At 48.2% G+C, this 18,421-nt stretch overlaps 1 protein-coding gene across 1 annotated transcript in view; it reads right to left on the reverse strand.

Moving 5' to 3' along the window:
* Window positions 1-16,450: 16,450 nt before the first annotated feature.
* SCART1 (scavenger receptor family member expressed on T cells 1) overlaps window positions 16,451-18,421 on the reverse strand; it is a 33,127-nt gene continuing 31,156 nt past the window's right edge. Inside the window, 3 exon segments of the mRNA XM_066355554.1 lie at window positions 16,451-16,790; window positions 17,618-17,752; window positions 18,165-18,308. Coding sequence (XP_066211651.1) covers window positions 16,702-16,790; window positions 17,618-17,752; window positions 18,165-18,308 — 368 coding nt within the window. The 3' untranslated portion in view covers window positions 16,451-16,701.

The raw sequence follows: 18,421 nt of genomic DNA on the forward strand, positions 1-18,421 counted from the left end.
GATCTCAACAGACTGAGAAAAATTCTTCCCAGAATGACAGTTTGCAGTTTCTTTCGTGCATTCAGAATTAAGGAGGGAACGTAAAGAAGATTAAATGAAGGTGGGAGAAGGGAAGGTGGGGACTGGATTGCAGGCAATGAGATCGTGTGCTCTTTTGAGACATCTGAAAAGAGAGTCACTGGAGTTATACAGATGTGTTGACCCAGACACACAAGAACAGTGGACAGGGTCACTTAAAGCAAAGAAGCTATATGCTCGAGGTGTGACAACCCACATGAGCTACCCAGCTAGGAGTTTATGATCAGGTCACCCTATGAGGCTCCTTTTTCACCCACATCAGTAAACATAGCATCCAGAGTCACCAACCCACATAGGTCAAAACGTGGGGTTGTTATTGGTGCCCTGGGTTCCATGATCTCCCAGAAGAGACATCTAAAGAGATCACAAGAAACCAACAGAGAGCCTGGAGCATTGGCCAGGGATCAAATCAGGGTCTCCAAGGCAGGTGAGAATTCCACCATTGAACCACCCCAGGTTCTCAGGAACTCCCGAGATTGACAGCAAGAGAGTTCACCACAAAGTAGTATTCAGGTGAGAGGTTTCTTATATGTAGCTCTAGGGCTGAGGGAGACAACATTTAAAAGGAGAGGAGAAATAATGTCCCCTTAGCATATAATATCTCCACCAAGGAGTGTGTTATTTAGCATTTAAATGAGGAAGGGTCACCAAAAAGACACGATTTCTTGACAGTGTGCACATGTGAGTGAAAGGCAACATTTAAGCCCAATGAAGTAATGCCTGCAGACAGCAGTGTCCTTTAGTCTAGCTGCTGACTGGCTGGAAGAAGGGAAAGCATTGAGCAATTGATGTTCCTGCCAGCTGGGACCAGGGTGGGGACTGTCCTCCCCTTTGACCGTGGTTGGACAGAAAAGTTAAGTCATCTTTGCATGTGTTTGTCTGGGTAGGGTTCACGTCAGGCAACACCATCTCCTGCTGACCGTCTCCATGGCAGAATCAGGGATTCCACTCTTTTAACATCTGATCAAAAGTTTTGTCTGGCAGCCCAGTAGTACCTGAATCACCAGCAGACAAAACTCATAAGCCAGATGGAAATTCACCATCTGAATTCTATTCCACTTTGTCAACTCAACTGGCAAATCAGTGGAGGAAAGAAATGGGGGGAGTGTTGACCAATTTTGGAAAAGTTACTGTTAGATTATAAAAAAAAGATATATATATATATATATGTGTGTGTGTGTGTGTGTGTGTGTGTGTGTATAAAGATATATATATGATTATAATATATATATAATATATATATATTATATATATATGGAGAGAGAGAGAGAGAGAGAGAGAACATCAACTCCTTCCACTTGGTTGTGCCACTAATTGTTTCTCATGTGTGCCCTGAGCGGGTCTGGAAGCAGTGGCCTCAGCATTCCTGGACAATGCTCTATCCACTGTGCTACTGGCCAGGGCACAGTATACTCTTATTGCAGAAAATTAGGGAATCATTATTCTTTAGAATCATTTTACCAAATTATTTTAAAATTACCTTAGAATTTTTATTGGATTTGCTGTAAATCAATGGTTGAATTTGGGTAGACTTTGTGTTTTTGTCATCTTACCTTTGTTTATCCGGGAACAGCACTGATTTCACTCACACCTCTGTGTCACTGACACTTCTTTCACACAAGCAGCTCCGCCTTCCTGAGGCCTTTGTATGAGTGTGATTTCAACTGCTCACCTAAAAAGTAAAAGGCCAAAGTGAGAGGCAACAGCATCTATTTAAGATCCAAAAGAATAGGTTCTCAAGAAGGACTGGTCCGGGCAGGAGTCTCCGTGAGGAGATTAGGAGGCAACGGCCAGGGGTAGTTCTGAGAATGGGGACAGAACAATCATGTGACAGAAGGAAGGGGGTCCTATGGGCGCAGGTGAGTTTACATAGTGATACTCATTCTAAAGAACATCTTTAATTTTCAGTTGGTAGTCATAATACCTGCTTTCCCTGTTATCTTTGCAAACAGTGTCTCTCTAGGCCCCATCCAAAGGTTACTTTGCTCTGTTTTAACATCTGAAGGTTTGAGCAGAAGATGGCAGCTCCAGATCCATTTTAAAGTGGCCCCATTTATGTTCTTTTCTACAGAAAAAAGAGAGTGTTTTTCGTTCTGTCCTCTAACTGGTGATATAGGAATGATCTTAATGTATACATCGTAATTTTATACTTTTACATAAGTAATGCATGTTTGTGTACAATACTTTTGTGCATGTTAAAAATAAAAATAAAAACACCTTGTATACTTTTTTTTAAATTTTTATTTATTTATTTTTTACAGAGACAGAGAGTGAGTCAGAGAGAGGGATAGACAGGGACAGACAGACAGGAACGGAGAGAGATGAGAAGCATCAATCATTAGTTTTTCATTGTGCATTGCAACACCTTAGTTGTTCATTGACTGCTTTCTCATATGTGCCTTGACTGCAGGCCTTCAGCAGACCGAGTAACCCCTTGCTGGAGCCAGTGACCTTGGGTCCAAGCTGGTGGGCTTTTGCTCAAACCAGATGAGCCCGCGCTCAAGCTGGCGATCTCGGGGTCTCGAACCTGGGTCCTCTGCATCCCAGTCCGACACTCTATCCACTGCGCCACGGCCTGGTCAGGCGCTGGCCGGTTGGCTCAGTGGTAGAGCGTCGGCCTGGTGTGCAGAAGTCCCGGGTTCGATTCCCAGCCAGGGCACACAGGAGAAGCACCCATCTGCTTCTCCACCCCTCCCCCTCTCCTTCCTCTCTCTCTCTTCCCCTCCCGCAGCCGAGGCTCCATTGGAGCAAAGATGGCCCGGGCGCTGGGGATGGCTCTGTGGCCTCTGCCCCAGGCGCTAGAGTGGCTCTGGTCTCAACAGAGCGACGCCCCGGAGGGGCAGAGCATCGCCCCCTGGTGGGCGTGCCGGGTGGATCCCGGTCAGGCGCATGCGGGAGTCTGTCTGACTGTCTCTCCCCGTTTCTAGCTTCAGAAAAATACAAAAAAAAAAAAAAAATTAGGTTATATTCCATATACTGAATTTTAACCCATTTTCCTTCTCAATTTACTAGCAACATGGGCGAGCCTTTGATAGTTCTGCACGTTTGCTGGTTAGGTCTCCTGTGTGACAAAGGGGCATCGAGCTCAGTCAGGACTTGGGGTCTTAGTTCCCGCCGGGGTCTCTGCATCCCCACGGCAGGGCACTAACCTGGCTTGCCTGCAGGTCCTGTCTGAGTCGTACTTGCTCTGCCTTCCCAGTAGCCAGTGTGGGGTGGAGAGGGTCAGTGCTCAGGATGGAGACGAAGCCGTCTGACCCCTCTGCTCCCTTCTCCGGTCTGCTAGACCTGCCTGGGCGGACACAGGAGGGGACCATGCAGCGTTTCTTCTCATGGCCAGTCCCTCCTGTTGCTGTGGAGGGAGAAGCAGAGGCCGCCTCACTCAGGCTAGACGTGAGCTCTGACCGGTGTGTGTGATACCAGGCAGGGAGAATAGCTGCACCTGCACAGCTCACCATAGTGTGCATGTCAGGTGTGGGTAGGGGCACCCAAGGGCAGGCACTGGCCAGTATGGGCCTAACAGAAGCCGGCTGTGGTCAGAGGCCACCTGTGGTCAGAGGCCTCACAGAGGCCAGCTGTGGTCAGAGGCCAGCTGTGGTCAGAGGCCTCACAGGGGCCGGCTGTAGTCAGAGGCCTCACAGGGCCAGCTGTGGTCAGAGGCCTCACAGGGGCCAGCTGTGGTCAGAGGCCTCACAGGGGCCGGCTGTGGTCAGAGGCCTCACAGGGGCCGGCTGTAGTCAGAGGCCTCACAGGGGCCGGCTGTGGTCAGAGGCCTCACAGGGGCCGGCTGTGGTCAGAGGCCTCACAGGGGCCGGCTGTGGTCAGAGGCCTCACAGGGGCCGGCTGTGGTCAGAGGCCTCACAGGGGCCGGCTGTGGTCAGAGGCCTCACAGGGGCCGGCTGTGGTCAGAGGCCTCACAGGGGCCGGCTGTGGTCAGAGGCCTCACAGGGGCCGGCTGTGGTCAGAGGCCTCACAGGGGCCAGCTGTAGTCAGAGGCTTCGCAGGGGCCGGCTGTGGTCAGAGGCCTCACAGGGGCCGGCTGTGGTCAGAGGCCTCACAGGGGCCGGCTGTGGTCAGAGGCCTCACAGGGGCCGGCTGTGGTCAGAGGCCTCACAGGGGCCGGCTGTGGTCAGAGGCCTCACAGGGGCCGGCTGTGGTCAGAGGCCTCACAGGGGCCAGCTGTAGTCAGAGGCTTCGCAGGGGCCAGCTGTGGTCAGAGGTCAGCTGTGGTCAGAGGTCAGCTGTGGTCAGAGGCCTCACAGGGGCCGGCTGTAGTCAGAGGCCTCACAGGGGCCGGCTGTGGTCAGAGGCCTCACAGGGGCCGGCTGTGGTCAGAGGCCTCACAGGGGCCAGCTGTAGTCAGAGGCTTCGCAGGGGCCAGCTGTGGTCAGAGGCCAGCTGTGGTCAGAGGCCAGGTCCCACTATTCCTGGTCCTTTGGCCATAATGTTTTTGGATGCTCAAACTACAACAGATTCTAAAGACACAGACACATGTCTATGGAAGACTGACTGACACTTTTGAGTACTTTTTTTTTTTAAAAATATTTATTTTATTTAGTAATTAAATTTACTAGGCTGAGTAATTCTTTTAGAAGCAAGGCCTTTTGTCTTGCATCTTATCCAATGGTTATTAGATTTCTGTGTGTCTTTTTTGGTCCTTTATTCTACTGTTATTTTGTGTGTGTCTCTGTGTGTGTCTGTTAAATACAGTGTCCATAAAGTCATGGGGCACTTTTGACGGGTCACAGGAAAGCAACAAAAGACGATAGAAATGTGAAATCTGCACCAAATAAAAGGAAAACTCTCCCAGTTTTATACCTATTCAGTGCAGTTTGATGTGGGCTCACGCACAGATTTTTTTAGGGCTCCTTAGGTAGCTATCCCGTATAGCCTCTACAGACTCATCACTGACTGATGGCCTATCAGAATGGGGTTTCTCCACCAAACTGCCGGTTTCCTTCAACTGCTTATCCCACTGAGTAATGTTATTCCTATGTGGTGGCGCTTTGTTATAAATGCGCCGATATTCATGTTGCACTTTGGTCACGGATTCGAATAGCCACAGAACACACTGAACTTTCCTCTGTACCTTCCACATCTCGACTGGCATGGCTGTGGGCTGATCCGCTGTATACACGGTGTTACATCATCATCTGCGCATGCGCACATGCTGTCACATCATTCTACAGAAACTGGGAGGGTTTTCCTTTTCTTTGGTGCAGATTTCACATTTCTATCGTCTTTTGTTGCTTTCCTGTGACCAGTCAAAAGTGCACCATGACTTTACGGACACACTGTAGATATTTATATTTTCAGGTATGCTACTTTAGTTTTATAGTTAAAAAAAGCTATACAGTCATATAGATTACATTGGAATGTCAGGTAGTATACTGCAGTGTAACATAATATTAATATAAAACATAACTTTCCATATACCACTTCACTCCGACTCTCAGGAATTTAGTTGCAGAATATTAGTTTTACATTTGGTCACAGATGTTTACTCCTGTCTTATAAATCAATTTTAGCTCATAAATCAATTTTAGCCTTACCGATTACCTGCCCCAAAATACACATTTGACAGTGCCTTTGCCTGTTACTCCTACGTGATATCTCGTCTTCCTTGGATTCCTGCTCCAAGACATGGAAGGTCTATGCCCACCCAGACATTATGGGGTGAACACGGGCTACAAGAGAGGCACACATGAAAGATGCAAGGAGCCCTTTCCCCCCAACAGTTGCTGGGCCGTAAGGTTCCACAGGCTGTTTGGCCTCCTTCCCCGGGCTGGGTTCTCTTTGCTGGTGAAGGTATCTGCTGTCTGGTTTACTCAGAGGAGTTGATTTCCCTTCCTTCATATGCTCAGGAAGACAGTGTAACTATTCCCACAGTTCTTCAAGAGGCAAGTCAATAGCCATAAATCCTCATACCAGAGAAGTAACACAGAGAATGTTACTTCTCTACACACCCAAAAGGGTCCAGCAAAAAGGGTGAGGAGTGGAGACGGAGTTGAAAATATGGTCAGAAGAGTTGATTTAAGGAAACTCTCCCAGAAATGTCCTCTTCTTTTGTGTGGTAAAAGGGTTGAGAACCCCAAAATAGAAATTGGGCAGACAAGCATGTAAGGTTATGTACTCTCTCGATTACAAATAATGACCTTGACAAGAGTAAAAAACCTTTTCCAAGCAAAACAAAACCAGATAACGCACATCACAGCATCCAAAGGGCAAGCCAGCACGGCCCAGGAGCAGAACCTTCCCACATCAAAGGGACTGAAGGCTGTGTGCATGTGTTCTCTTACCTGGCACCTAGCCCTGCCTCCACCTCTGAGCTCTTGTGCAACACTGCGCCGATGTGCAGAAGTGGTGGCCCCTCTGGATCGAGGAAGGAGCCCTCCTGAATTCTGTATGGTGGCTGCAGCTCACCAAGACGCCAATGAAGATGTCAGCTGATGACCTAAAAATAAAAGGTTGTCTAAGTGAGAGGCAACAGCATTATTTGAGATCAATAAGAATAGCTATTACGGGAGCACTCAAGGACTCAGGCAGAAGCCCAAAGAGTGTGTCAATGAGGAGACAGAGGCAATGGGTATTTACGAGAAGGGGAAGGGAACAATTATATCCAAAGCAGGAAGGCATCAGCACAGGGGCACATAACATGACACCGTGAAGCTCATTTTTTAAAAAATGTTTCCATTGATTGGGGGGGGGTGAAGAGTGAAGCATTAACTCCCTGCTCCAGTTAGTTATTCCATTTAGTTATACACTTATTGATTGCTTCCTATATGTGCCCTGACTGGGGATCAAACCCACAACCTCAGTGTGCTGGGATGACGCTCTATCCACTGAACCACCAGGCCAGGGCCCAGTGATGTTAAACCTGGATTATGTTTTTAACTTTCATTTCGGTAGTTATCATACGTATGTTTTTGTTGTCTTTGCAAACAGCCCTGTGGGGCACAGTGTTGCTTTAGGACAAGTCCAAAGGGTGTTTGGCTCAGTTTTAACATCTCAAGGTTTGAAGCATAAGATGTGCAGGAGTTCCTGTCAGACGGTGGCTCCGGCTCCACGTAAAGCAGCTCTGTTCATGGTTTTTACACGGCACATCAGAGGTGGTGGGACTTGGCAACTGAGTTCTGGCAAGTGCAGTCAGGCCTGTGTGAGCCTGTGGACCCAGACAGAGAGCCAGCCTCTGTGGTGCCCACCAGGTGGTAGAGAAGAAACAAAAGGAACAAGAAAGCCCTTTATTATCTTTCATGTCACGTTTGATACATGGAGAAGAACGTGTGTAGTGGTTCTTGTGTAAACATAAGGTATATGAACACAGTGAGCAGCACGCAGCCCACTCCTCACCCAAACACGACAACCTCCCTTCCACAGAACCACCTCCCTCCAGTGGTAACCACTGTCCTGAATTCTGCTTCTGAGACTCTCTGTCATTTTCTTATGTTTTTGTACTTTTTAATTTTTCTTAATTTTGAATTTCTAAAAGTGATTTCATAGCACTTATATTCTCTGAGGCCAGAACTTCATACTCAGACTCTATGCCTGCCCTGCTATCCTGTTGGATTATTCCCGAGCTCTGGCTGTTGTAGAGTGTTCTCACAGACTGTTCATGCATGCTTCCTGGAACACCTCCCAAGAATGTCTCTAGGCCAAGTGTGTACAGGGGCAACATAGTGCAGGGTCCCACATTATTTCTCAAGTATTTGAACTCTTTTACACTCTTACCAGTGTGTCTAAGTGCCCTGTTGATCCACAGCTTCTCCAACACTTAATATTAACAGATTTCTTAACTCTCCCATCTTGTGAGTATAAAATGGTATTTAACTGTGGCCTCAAATTGCATTTCTCTGATTATAAATGAAGTGCAGAATCTACTTATACATGTTTACTTATCAAAATCGTGGCCTCGTCAGCAAAGTGCTTGCTCATGTACTGAGCTCTCCTTGTCACCTGGGGTTTCTGTCTTTTGGTGTTTGTAGGAATGCTTCACATTGGTTAACGATCCTTTTCCAGTTGTATGTGTTGTAATAATTTTATTCCACTCTCTGAGCCACCCTCTCACACTGTTTGTGGTCTTTTTTGAACACTTTAAAATTATCAAGATGAAGTCTGCCTTTGCAGGCAAGCATGTGGGGGCTGAACCAGAGGACTGCGCTGACCTGGGGGGCAAAGTGTAACTGTGGGGCAGGAGGCACAGACCTCGTAGACGTGGGAGATGGTGACAGCTACGTAAAAAGCAGGGTCCGGAGAGGCCTTGGGCAGCTTTAGGGTCATCCATGAGCGTCACCCAAGGATGATGCAAGCAGAGCTCCCACCAGGACCTGGGGCCACAGCTCTGCAGACAAGGTGTTGGTGGGCCCATAGGGCCACATGGATCAGGCAAAGCCCATTCGTGTGGCCACACCCACTCTGGAGGGTCATGCCTGAGAGGGGGCTGAGGCTAGAGGAAGGGCTGTCCCACCCCGTGATGTCTGAGAAGGAAGACGCGTGTCCGCAGGACCTGCTCGACCTCCTGCCCCTCAGAGAGTCAATGAGGCGGTTCGGCATGGGGCTCAGCTGACGGACAACACTTTGGACACTTTGCTTCCCCCCGGACGTAGAGGGCATCGGGCTGATGCAGGCGCTCAACCAGGCTAGGCAGTACCAGGTGACCACCAGGAGGTGGGAGGACCAGGCGGAGAAGGGACAGAGCAGCTGCAGGACAGCAGGGTGAGCAGGAAGCTGACCATTCCAAAATAAATGTCTGCAAAGATGACCACGATGTCGCTCAAGGTCGCAGGGCTGCCAGTGAGCCATGGTCACATGGGGTCTGGCTGGGGCCTGTGTGCACAGACATACAGACCGCACTGACCAGCACACACTGCTGTGAGCAGGGCGCATCATCCCTCCGTGGCACGGGTCCTGCAGATGGCCTCAGAGGAGACCTGGGAAACCCTGCAGCTCGGCCACGAGGAGACCCTGAGCCCATGGTCCTCTGAGAAACTCCGCAGGACAGAGCTGTCCACTGCCGTGCAGTCCCTTGTGGCTACCTGGCGGTGAGCCCCTCTGGTCTCTGTGACACAGCCGTCTGGCAGGGGAGGCCTGGGAAAGTGGGTCAGACTCTGGGAACCTTTGCTTTTGGCAACTTTGCTGCAGAAAGCACATAATTAAGACAAAAGCCAAGACAAGGGCCCCTGTGCCCAGGTGGTCAGAGCATTAACTCTCCACTCTGCAGGGGCCCCCTCCGCTGACTGCCTGTGCTTGGCCTCCCTCACGCTGTAAGTTACACAGCAAGCCCTTCCTCACTTTGACCTTGAATGTTCCCTACATTTGCAGTGGCATGGAAGCTCATCATTGCACTGTGTGCTCCACCAGTCAGCAAGCCAGGCACAGGACTCCAGCTTTCCAAAAGGAAAACACAGCAAGTAGGATTAGGCCTAAGGACAGGATGGCATTTTCACCCATGGGGGCTGCAAGGTGGGCACTCAGGGGAGAACAGGGTTTGGGGGGTACTGAGCAGCTTAGGACAGAGCCCAGACATACCTGGGCACCAGAGGGACTCCAGCTCTTTGGGAAGGTGGTTCCTAGTCACAGCCCATCAGTGGAAACTACACCTGCCCAACGCTGCCTGGCCCACTACAGCCATTCCCTTGGGGAGGACAGGCTCCCATGAGGCAGATGTGGGTCATGCTGGCTCTTGGTTATAACCCATTCTCTACTCCTGGGCAGGTGGGAAGTTCATACCCTCAGTGAGGGTCAAGCTGAGCCAGGGGCTGGGGTCTAGGGAAGAAAGGCACAGACTCAGAGCAATGCAGCCCAGTACCCTGGCCAACACCCCACCCAGTCTCAGGCCTGCACAATAGCCCTACTGCTTTGCACACCCTCCCAGAGACCCATCTCAGACCACCCAGGCCGGGGGGGTGGGGGTAGGACAGGGCCTGGCTCAAGTGCAGCCTCCTTGCTGGGCCAGGCTTCCCTTAAAGAACCTGACCTACTTAGAGACCAAACCACACTACGAGGTTTCTCCCTTTTACTGATCTGCGGTGCAGATAGGTCACAGAGAGCAGGTGTGCTGGAGGCCCAGGGGGTGCTGCCATTTCAAACGGAAGTAAAAGACATAGCTAAGCGATTCCGGTATCATTTTTTCCACAATAAAATAGGTCAGGGCAAAAACAAATTTGTCTTTTCAGAAACATCCAAAGAAAATTAGGGAAGATTGTCCAAAAGGCAAGGCAGGGAATGGTACTCACTATGAATGCAGGGGGTGCCCCAGATCAGATGTCTCTTATCTAATTATAAGACTCATATTTTCATGAACAAACACAGGAAATTTCTACTCTGGTGGAAAATGAGATGTAGTGTGAACCATCTCCCCCAGCTTGATGACTCATTCATTTGCTGCTGTACTTTAAGCACAGTCTGCCTCCCTGGGGTGGACCCTGAGGTGCTGGGATCAGTGACTGCCACCCAGAGGAGCACAAGGACCCTGTGGGCACCGACAGGTTCTAGGGACAATGTGAGCTGACCGACTGCTGGTCTGCCCAGGGACTGTCCCCTGGGTGGATCTCAGACAAGAGCTGTGTCCAACGTGTCCAACAAGTTCCAACAGGGAAGATGAGATTTTATTTTAAATAGACTGGCTTTCGAACATTTCTAGATTTACATAAAAATGGAGAAGATTGTGCAGACAGTCCCTGTGAGGCTCACACCCAGCATCCCGTGTCATCAGCACCTCATAGCAGTGTGATGTGTTTATTGTCCATAGTGAACAAATGTTAACGGATGATCATCAACTAAAGTCCACAGTTTACTCAGATGGCCTCAGATGGACCCAATGTCCTTTCTTGACCTCAGGATCCCATCTAGGACACTGCAGGACATGGATGGTCCTCTGCTCCGATTCCTGTGGCAGTTTGAGGCATGCTGGCCGGGTGTTTTGTAGTGTGTTTTTCTGTTGGGATTCGTGCGGTTTTCTTCATGATCAGACTGGGGGTCGGGCTTTGGCAGGAGTTGCAGAGGAAGGTGCTGGCCTCATCCCATCATATCAGGGGACATACTCTGCTCAATTTGACGTTCACTGTTGTTGTTGGCCTTGATGAGATGGGTTTTTCATCATAGATTTTTGGGGGGTTTTTGTTGTTGATTTTTACAGAGACAGAGAGAGTCAGAGAGAAGGATAGACAGACAGGAATGGAGAGATGAGAAGCATCAATCATCAGTTTTTCATTGCGCTTTGCGACACCTTAGTTGTTCATTGATTGCTTTCCCATATGTGCCTTGACCGCGGGCCCTTGACAGCAGACTGAGTAACCCCTTGCTGGAGCCAGCAACCTTGGGTCCAAGCTGGTGAGCTTTTGCTCAAACCAGATGAGCCCGCACTCAAGCTGGCAACCTCGGGGTGTCGAACCTGGGTCCTTCCGCATCCCAGCCCTATGCTCTATCCACTGCACCACCGCCTGGTCAGGCTCATCACAGTTTTTAAGTGCTTAGTCCCATTATGGTGTGTCCCTGTCAGAGGGTACACTGGGCTGCCCTTGAAGATGGAGTTGGAGGACAGTCACCCTTGGGCAGGCTCCCCCACCCTGGGCCTTAGCAGGTTTGGCCATAAGCACATCACAGCCGAGTCCTTCCCCTGAAAGGACAGAAGGCCCAATGTCTGTTTACAACATGTAGAACTGAGGTATTAATGTACACAAGGAAAATTTAGCAATTCATCTTAGTGGCCAAGTTCAGAAAAAAAGACATACAAAAATTAGTCGTTGCAAAGGAACCAAAGAAGGGGCCATTGATAATTTAAAGTGGTTCTTAACAAAAGAAATAATCACTGTCCCAAGCCTCCTAATGTCCTTCAACTCAATCAATCAGCACATTTTTAATATCTGACCGATAATTATCTATTTCATGTGATAGCAAATGCAATAGTTTCAACAACTCAAATTTGAACAATTTTTCTAACTTGGATGCACTATAACCCTTAGCCATGTCTGACTTTTCTAACTGATACACCAGACATTCTTAAAAGGATGAGGTAGATATTTAAAAATAATCAGAGATCAAAGGTCCCTGCCACACTGTTATATCTTGTGACCCACAACACGTAGCCATAATTTGTAGATATAAGCCTCGACATTTGCGCTCATTAATAATGATCTGGTGAGCACCTGCCATGTGGGTTGAATTATTCAGGGCTGTGAGGATTCTCAAAACTGTGCAAGAATCGCTCTCCTCTGGAGCTTTCTAGATCTACGGCAACAAAGTAGCTCATCGGTGAGGCTCAAAAACATTGACTTAAAAAAACTTTCTACAAAACTACAAGAAGACAGTGTGGTGCGGGCATCAGAAGAGACATATGGCTCAATGAAATATAACTTAGAGTACAGAGATGAACCCACAGAACTATGGCCAAGTGATTTATGACAAGTCTAACAAATCATTTGATTAGGAAAGGATGGTCTTTTCTTTTTTCTCAATTTTTATTTTTCAGTCTTTTCAACAAATGGTGTTGACACAACAGGACGGCCACATGCAAAAGAATGAAGCTAGACTTGTACCTCATACCTTACACAATAATTAACTAAAAAGTGTTAAAATCTAAAAATTGAAACTATAAACCACTAGGAAGAAAATGTAGGGCTATATTATCATGACTTTAGATTTGGCAATGGATTCTTAGAGGTGGCAACCTAAGAAAACAGATGAATTGGATTTCAAAATTTAAAACGTTATGTATCAAGCCAGACTAGGCAGTAGTACTGCGGATAGAGCATCAGCCTCGGATGCAGAGGAGCCAGGTTCAAAACCCCAAAGTCAACAGCTTGAGCATGGGCTCATCTGGCTTGAGCGTGGGCTCACCAGCTTGAGTGCAGGTTCACCGACTTGAGCATGGGATCATAAACATGACCCCCAAGGTTGCTGGCTTGAGCAAGGGGTCACTGGCTGGGCTGGAGCCCTCATCCACACCCCGTCAAGGCACATGTGGAAAGCAATCAATGAACAACTACTTGCCGCAACAAAGAACTGAAGTTTCTCATCTCTCTCCTTTCCTGTCTCTCTGTCCCTATCTCTCTTTCTCTTGATCTTGCTAAAAAAAAAAACTTTATGTATCAGCCCTGGCCGGTTGGCTCAGTGGTAGTGTCGGCCTGGCGTGCAGGAGTCCCGGGTTCGATACCTGGCCAGGGCACACAGGAGAAGCGCCCGTCTGCTTCTCCACTCCTCCCCCTCTCCTTCCTCTCTGTCTCTCTCTTCCCCTCCCACAGCCGAAGCTCCATTGGAGCAAAGTTGGCCCTGGCACTGAGGATGGCTCCATGGCCTCTGCCTCAGGCGCTAGAATGGCTCTGGTGGCAACAGAGCAACAACCCAGATGGGCAGAGCATCACCCCCTGGTGGGCATGCCGGGTGGATCCCAGTCAGGCGCATGTGGGAGTCTGTCTGACTGCCTCCCCGTTTCCAACTTCAGAAAAATACAAAAAAAACCTTTATGTATCAAATGATATTATGAAGTTGAAAAGACAACCCATCAAATGAGAGAAAAATATTTGCAAACCATATATCTGATGAGACCTGTTTCTAGAATATTTTATAAAAACCTCTTACAATTCAATTATATGAATAACCCAATTTTAAAGTGGGTGAAGAATCTGAATACAAATTTCTCCAAAGAAGATATACAAATCATCACTGAGTACATAAAAAAAAATGCTCAACATCATTATTTACCAAGGACAGGCAAATCAAAACCACACGAAATACCAGACTTCTGGTCAAGATGATGGATGTGTAAATGCTGTGCTCGCCTCCTCCCACGACCACATGAAAATCACAGCTAGCCTACAGGACAGCCACCATTGAGAACCACCTGAAATCTGGCTGGACAGAAGTCCTACAACTATAGACATGCAGGAGAAGCTACAGGGAAACTGGTAGGAGTGGCTGAGATGGCTACCAGGCTGGTCCCCCACCCACATGTAGTAGTTTCAAGTTGGGAGGGACATCTCAGCTGTGGAGGTCACCCCTGAGGAGCCAGGAGTCCCACAACAAACACCCTCAACCCAGGTTCCAGTGTTGGGAAGAGAAGTCCCATAACTTCCAGCTGTAAAAACCAGTGGGGATTGTGGCTGAGGGATTTGGAGGCTGATGGAGTCCCACGTGCTCCTTTGAAAGGGCCCATGCATGGACTGGCTCATACTAACTGGCTCTGAGCTCCAGCACTGGGGCAGCAGCATGAAAAGCCTAGCACATGTGGGGAGGAACTGGATTGTCTGGCATCAGAATAAAGGATGGAGGGGCAGCTTTCTCCCAGTCAGACGTGCTGGCAGAGGCCACCGCTCTTCAGTGAGCCCTCAATAATCTGGCTCACACTGTCACCCTGCCCTGGTGAGTCCCTGGATCCATCCCAACCAACGCGCAGGCCCATGTAAGCTACTTCGTACGGGTGACCTGTCTTACTCATGCTTCAGATTTTCACTGGTGTGCCCTGTACCTCTTGCTAACCCTCTAGCCAGAGTGACCAGGAGAAGAAAAGGGAGGACACAAGAGACTAACATCAAGAACAGAAGGCATGGCATCACTACCAATGGTACAGATATTGAAGGACATAGGGAAGATTATTAACTATTTTATTCCATTAAACTCAAAAACACACACAAAATGGACAAATTCTTTGAAAGATACAATCTAATGAAGTTCATGCAAAAAGAAAGATTATACAAATAGTCTTATATCTTCTAAAAATTGCAAGTGTAGTTTAAAATCTTCCCACAAAGAACTCCAAACCAAGATAGCTTCACTGGTAACATCTACCAAAAATTTAAGAAAATACAAAACCAATTCTATACAAATTTATAAAGTTAAACAAGAAAGAAATACTGCCAAATTTATTCAGGAAGGTCAGTGTTATCTTCTTTTAAAGCCAGAGAAAGACATAACAAGAAAACTTAATACCAATATCTCTCATGCACTTAGCTGCAAGCTTTATTAACAAAATTTTCTTTAAAACTTTCTAAACAAAACAATTATGCTAAATGAACAAAAGCCAGCCTCTCCCCCACCACCCAAAAAAGTACATTCTGTATAATTGCACTTATATAAAACCCAAGAAGTGCAAACTACTCCACAGTGACAGAAGGTTGAACAGTGATTACTTGTGCAGGTGGGAGAGAGACATACCAAGGGACATGAAAAACCTTTGGGGAGTAATGGATAAGCTTGTTCTCAAGATGGCTGTAATAGTTTCATGGGTTTTTGCATGTCTTAAGATGTGGCAATGCATACCATAACTACATAAACTGTATCGTATGCTAAGTTAGCCTCGATAAGGCTGTTACAGTTAGCCAGTGGAGCCACTGGCTGCCAGAGGGGCAAGAAGGAGAGAAGGAGGAAGGGGAAAGAAGCAGATGGCCGCTTCTGCTGAGTGCCCTGACTGGGAATCGAACCCAAGACATCCATATGGCGGGCCAACACTCTATACACTGAGCCACCGGCCAGGGCTAAATTTTTCCAAACGTTTAAGGAAGAAATAAAAGCAATGTTACACAAATGTTTGCAATTATTTCTTAAAAGAGAGAAATCTCCTGATTTTTATGAGACCTACATGATCTTCACATCAAAAAATGAATCAGAAACATTTACAAAAAAGGAAAATTACACATAAAATTCTCATTTGAATATTGCCAAATTGATCCCTGTGGTATAGAAAAAGATTAATAAATATGTCATAAAAAGTTTAGTTTATTTAACCCAAGGTTGGTTTAACATTTAAAAATCAATCAATGCAGCTCACCACATTGACGACAAAGAGGAAGAAATCAGGCATCATCCTAATAGATGCTGAAAAAGTATTTGATTCAAGTCAATTTACAAAAAGCATCAACTATTGAATGGAATGGAGGAAGGAAGTGTGAATACTGTCTCTGAGGCCGTAGAGGACACGCAGTCCCTGTGTTGCTATGGTCAACGTGGGGCTGAGGGCCTCGCCCATGAAATAAGGCACAAAAAAAAAGATTAAAGGTATAAAAGAAAGGAAAGGAAAAAGCTGACATTATTCATAGATGACATAATTATATATGTAGAAAACCTACAGGATACTTTATTTTCAATTAAGAAAAGATTACAAGGGCCTGGCCGGGAGGGTAGGTGGTCAGAGCATCACCCCACCATACCATGGTTGTGGGTTCAAACTCCGGTCAGGCCACATACAGGAAATCAACCAATGAGTGCATGAGTAAGTGGAACAACAAATTGAAGTTTCTCCCTCTGGAGCTCTCTCTGTGTCTCTCTCTTTCTCTCTCTCTAAAAATCAATAAATAAAAATTTTGTAAAAAAAAGAAAAGTTTACAAGAAAAAAAGAAAGTAGCCGCCTACCCAGGACACAGAGACCTCCCTGTGCTGAACCTGAAGATGTCGCCAAATAACTATGAATTTCTACACCCAATTGTGTTTGTCATAGGTGCTCAGGTAGCCTGCAGGTGTCTGTCTTCCAGAAGGGATGGGGATGGGGTGGGGGGTGGAAGACGTGGATTGCACCTGGAGGCCTGAGGACAAGGCACGGACAGACAGGCTTCTGTGTCATTCTGAATTCAACACAATGGTCAAGAAGAAAGAATGTGATTCCTACACTGTCAGCCAGCATATCTCTCTCCAGGGTCCTTATGGGGTCATCTGCTCCAGAGGAAACATAGCTTCATCATAGCCCTCCTCCAGTCCAGACTGTCCGTCAGTGAGGCTCACAGCCCCTTCTGAAACAGGCACACGAGAAACATGTCACCCCATCACCCTAGAAGCCACATCTGACTCATCATGGGTGGTCTGGCTTGCTGATTTTCCTCTTTTTGAGAAAGCATACAGGCCCTGGCCGGTGGTTCAGTGGATTGAACACTGGCCCAGCATATGAACATATTGGGTTCGATCTCTGGTCAGGGCACACAGGAGAAGTGACCAAACTTCTCTCTCCCTCCCTCTCCCCCCTTCTCTCTCTCTTCCTCTTCCCCTCCAGCAACCAGTGGCTTGATGGTTCCAGCATTGGCCCCTGGTGCTGAGGAGAGCTCAGTTGGTCCAGGCTGGCAGCCTCAGGAGCTAGAAATATCTAGGTTAATTTGAGTATCTGCCCCATGCGGGGTAGCCTGGTTAATCTCAGTTGGGGTGCTGCAGGAGTCAGTCTCATTATGGAAGGAAGGAAGGAAGGAAGGAAGGAAGGAAGGAAGGAAGGAAGGAAGGAAGGGAGGGAGGGAGGGAGGGAGGGAGGGAGGGAGGGAGGGAGGGAGGGAGGGAGGGAGGGAGGGAGGGAGGGAGGGAGGGAGGAAAATAGAGAGAGAGGAAGGAAGAAAGGAAGGAAGGAAGCATGGAAATGTCACCAAAACCACTTGATAGATCTTAAACATCTAGCTACTGGGGTTCCTCGGTCATCCTGTCACAGCACGTGGCTGGTCCTATCACGCTCACTTTCCAGGTGAGGACACTAAGACCGGCGAGCTTCAGCCCATCAAAAGCACAAGTACAATCCCCAGAGGTTCCCACCAGCTGGACCTGCCCCACCTGGCCTTCTAAGCTAGAAGCACAGACACACCTGACCACACTCCAGTCTCCTCACCCTGGGGCTCCTCCTCAGCCTCCACAATTTCCTCATACAGCCCAGCCAGAGGGAGCTCCCCGATGACATCATAGGTGGGCTCTCCAGGAGATGCCTCAGAACCTCCCAAACCTGCAGCACAGTTCAGCACGGTCACACACAGAACCCTGGTATGGACATGTCCATGGGGGGATGGGACAGAACTCCCTGGTGGGACCTCACTCAGGCAGCAGAAAGGCAAGAATGCTCTAGGTAGGGCCAAGGAGGCTGAGCGACAGGATCTGGCCCCTCGGTGCCTTCCCACCCTGGCCACCATCCCATCGTCCCGAAAGCCTGGTGCTGCTGCCCAGTGAGCTTCAATATGATTTCTAGGTGGCACTTCTAGGGTTCAGCTCAGAGTCCCAGGGACTAATTTCTAAGTCATCCTGTTTGGCCAATAAAAGGCCATTGAAAGTGAAACTCCATGTCAGGGACCCCGACGCCAGATTTCAGTTTCTGCTGATTACTACACACTGGCCATTGGGACCCTGGTGGGAGTGTGCACCTCTCTGCTTGGCTTGTATGATTCGTAACAGGATCAGGAGGCCCAGGAGGAGGAGACCAAGGAGCGTTCCCAGGACTGTGCTGATCGTCTTGAGCATTAGGCAGGGCTCTGAGGCCAGCCAGAGGCCGGGGCTGGGGCCAGTCTCTGTGGAAGGGGAGACCATGAATGACTCATGGTAGGTGAGGGGTCTGAGAGCCCCTCAGTGGCCCACAGCCTCACCCTCATGGCTTAAGAAGTGCTGGTGGGGCGTCTGCTGG

Source organism: Saccopteryx leptura, chromosome 13 (genome assembly GCF_036850995.1).
Source record: "Saccopteryx leptura isolate mSacLep1 chromosome 13, mSacLep1_pri_phased_curated, whole genome shotgun sequence".
NCBI lineage: Eukaryota > Metazoa > Chordata > Mammalia > Chiroptera > Emballonuridae > Saccopteryx > Saccopteryx leptura.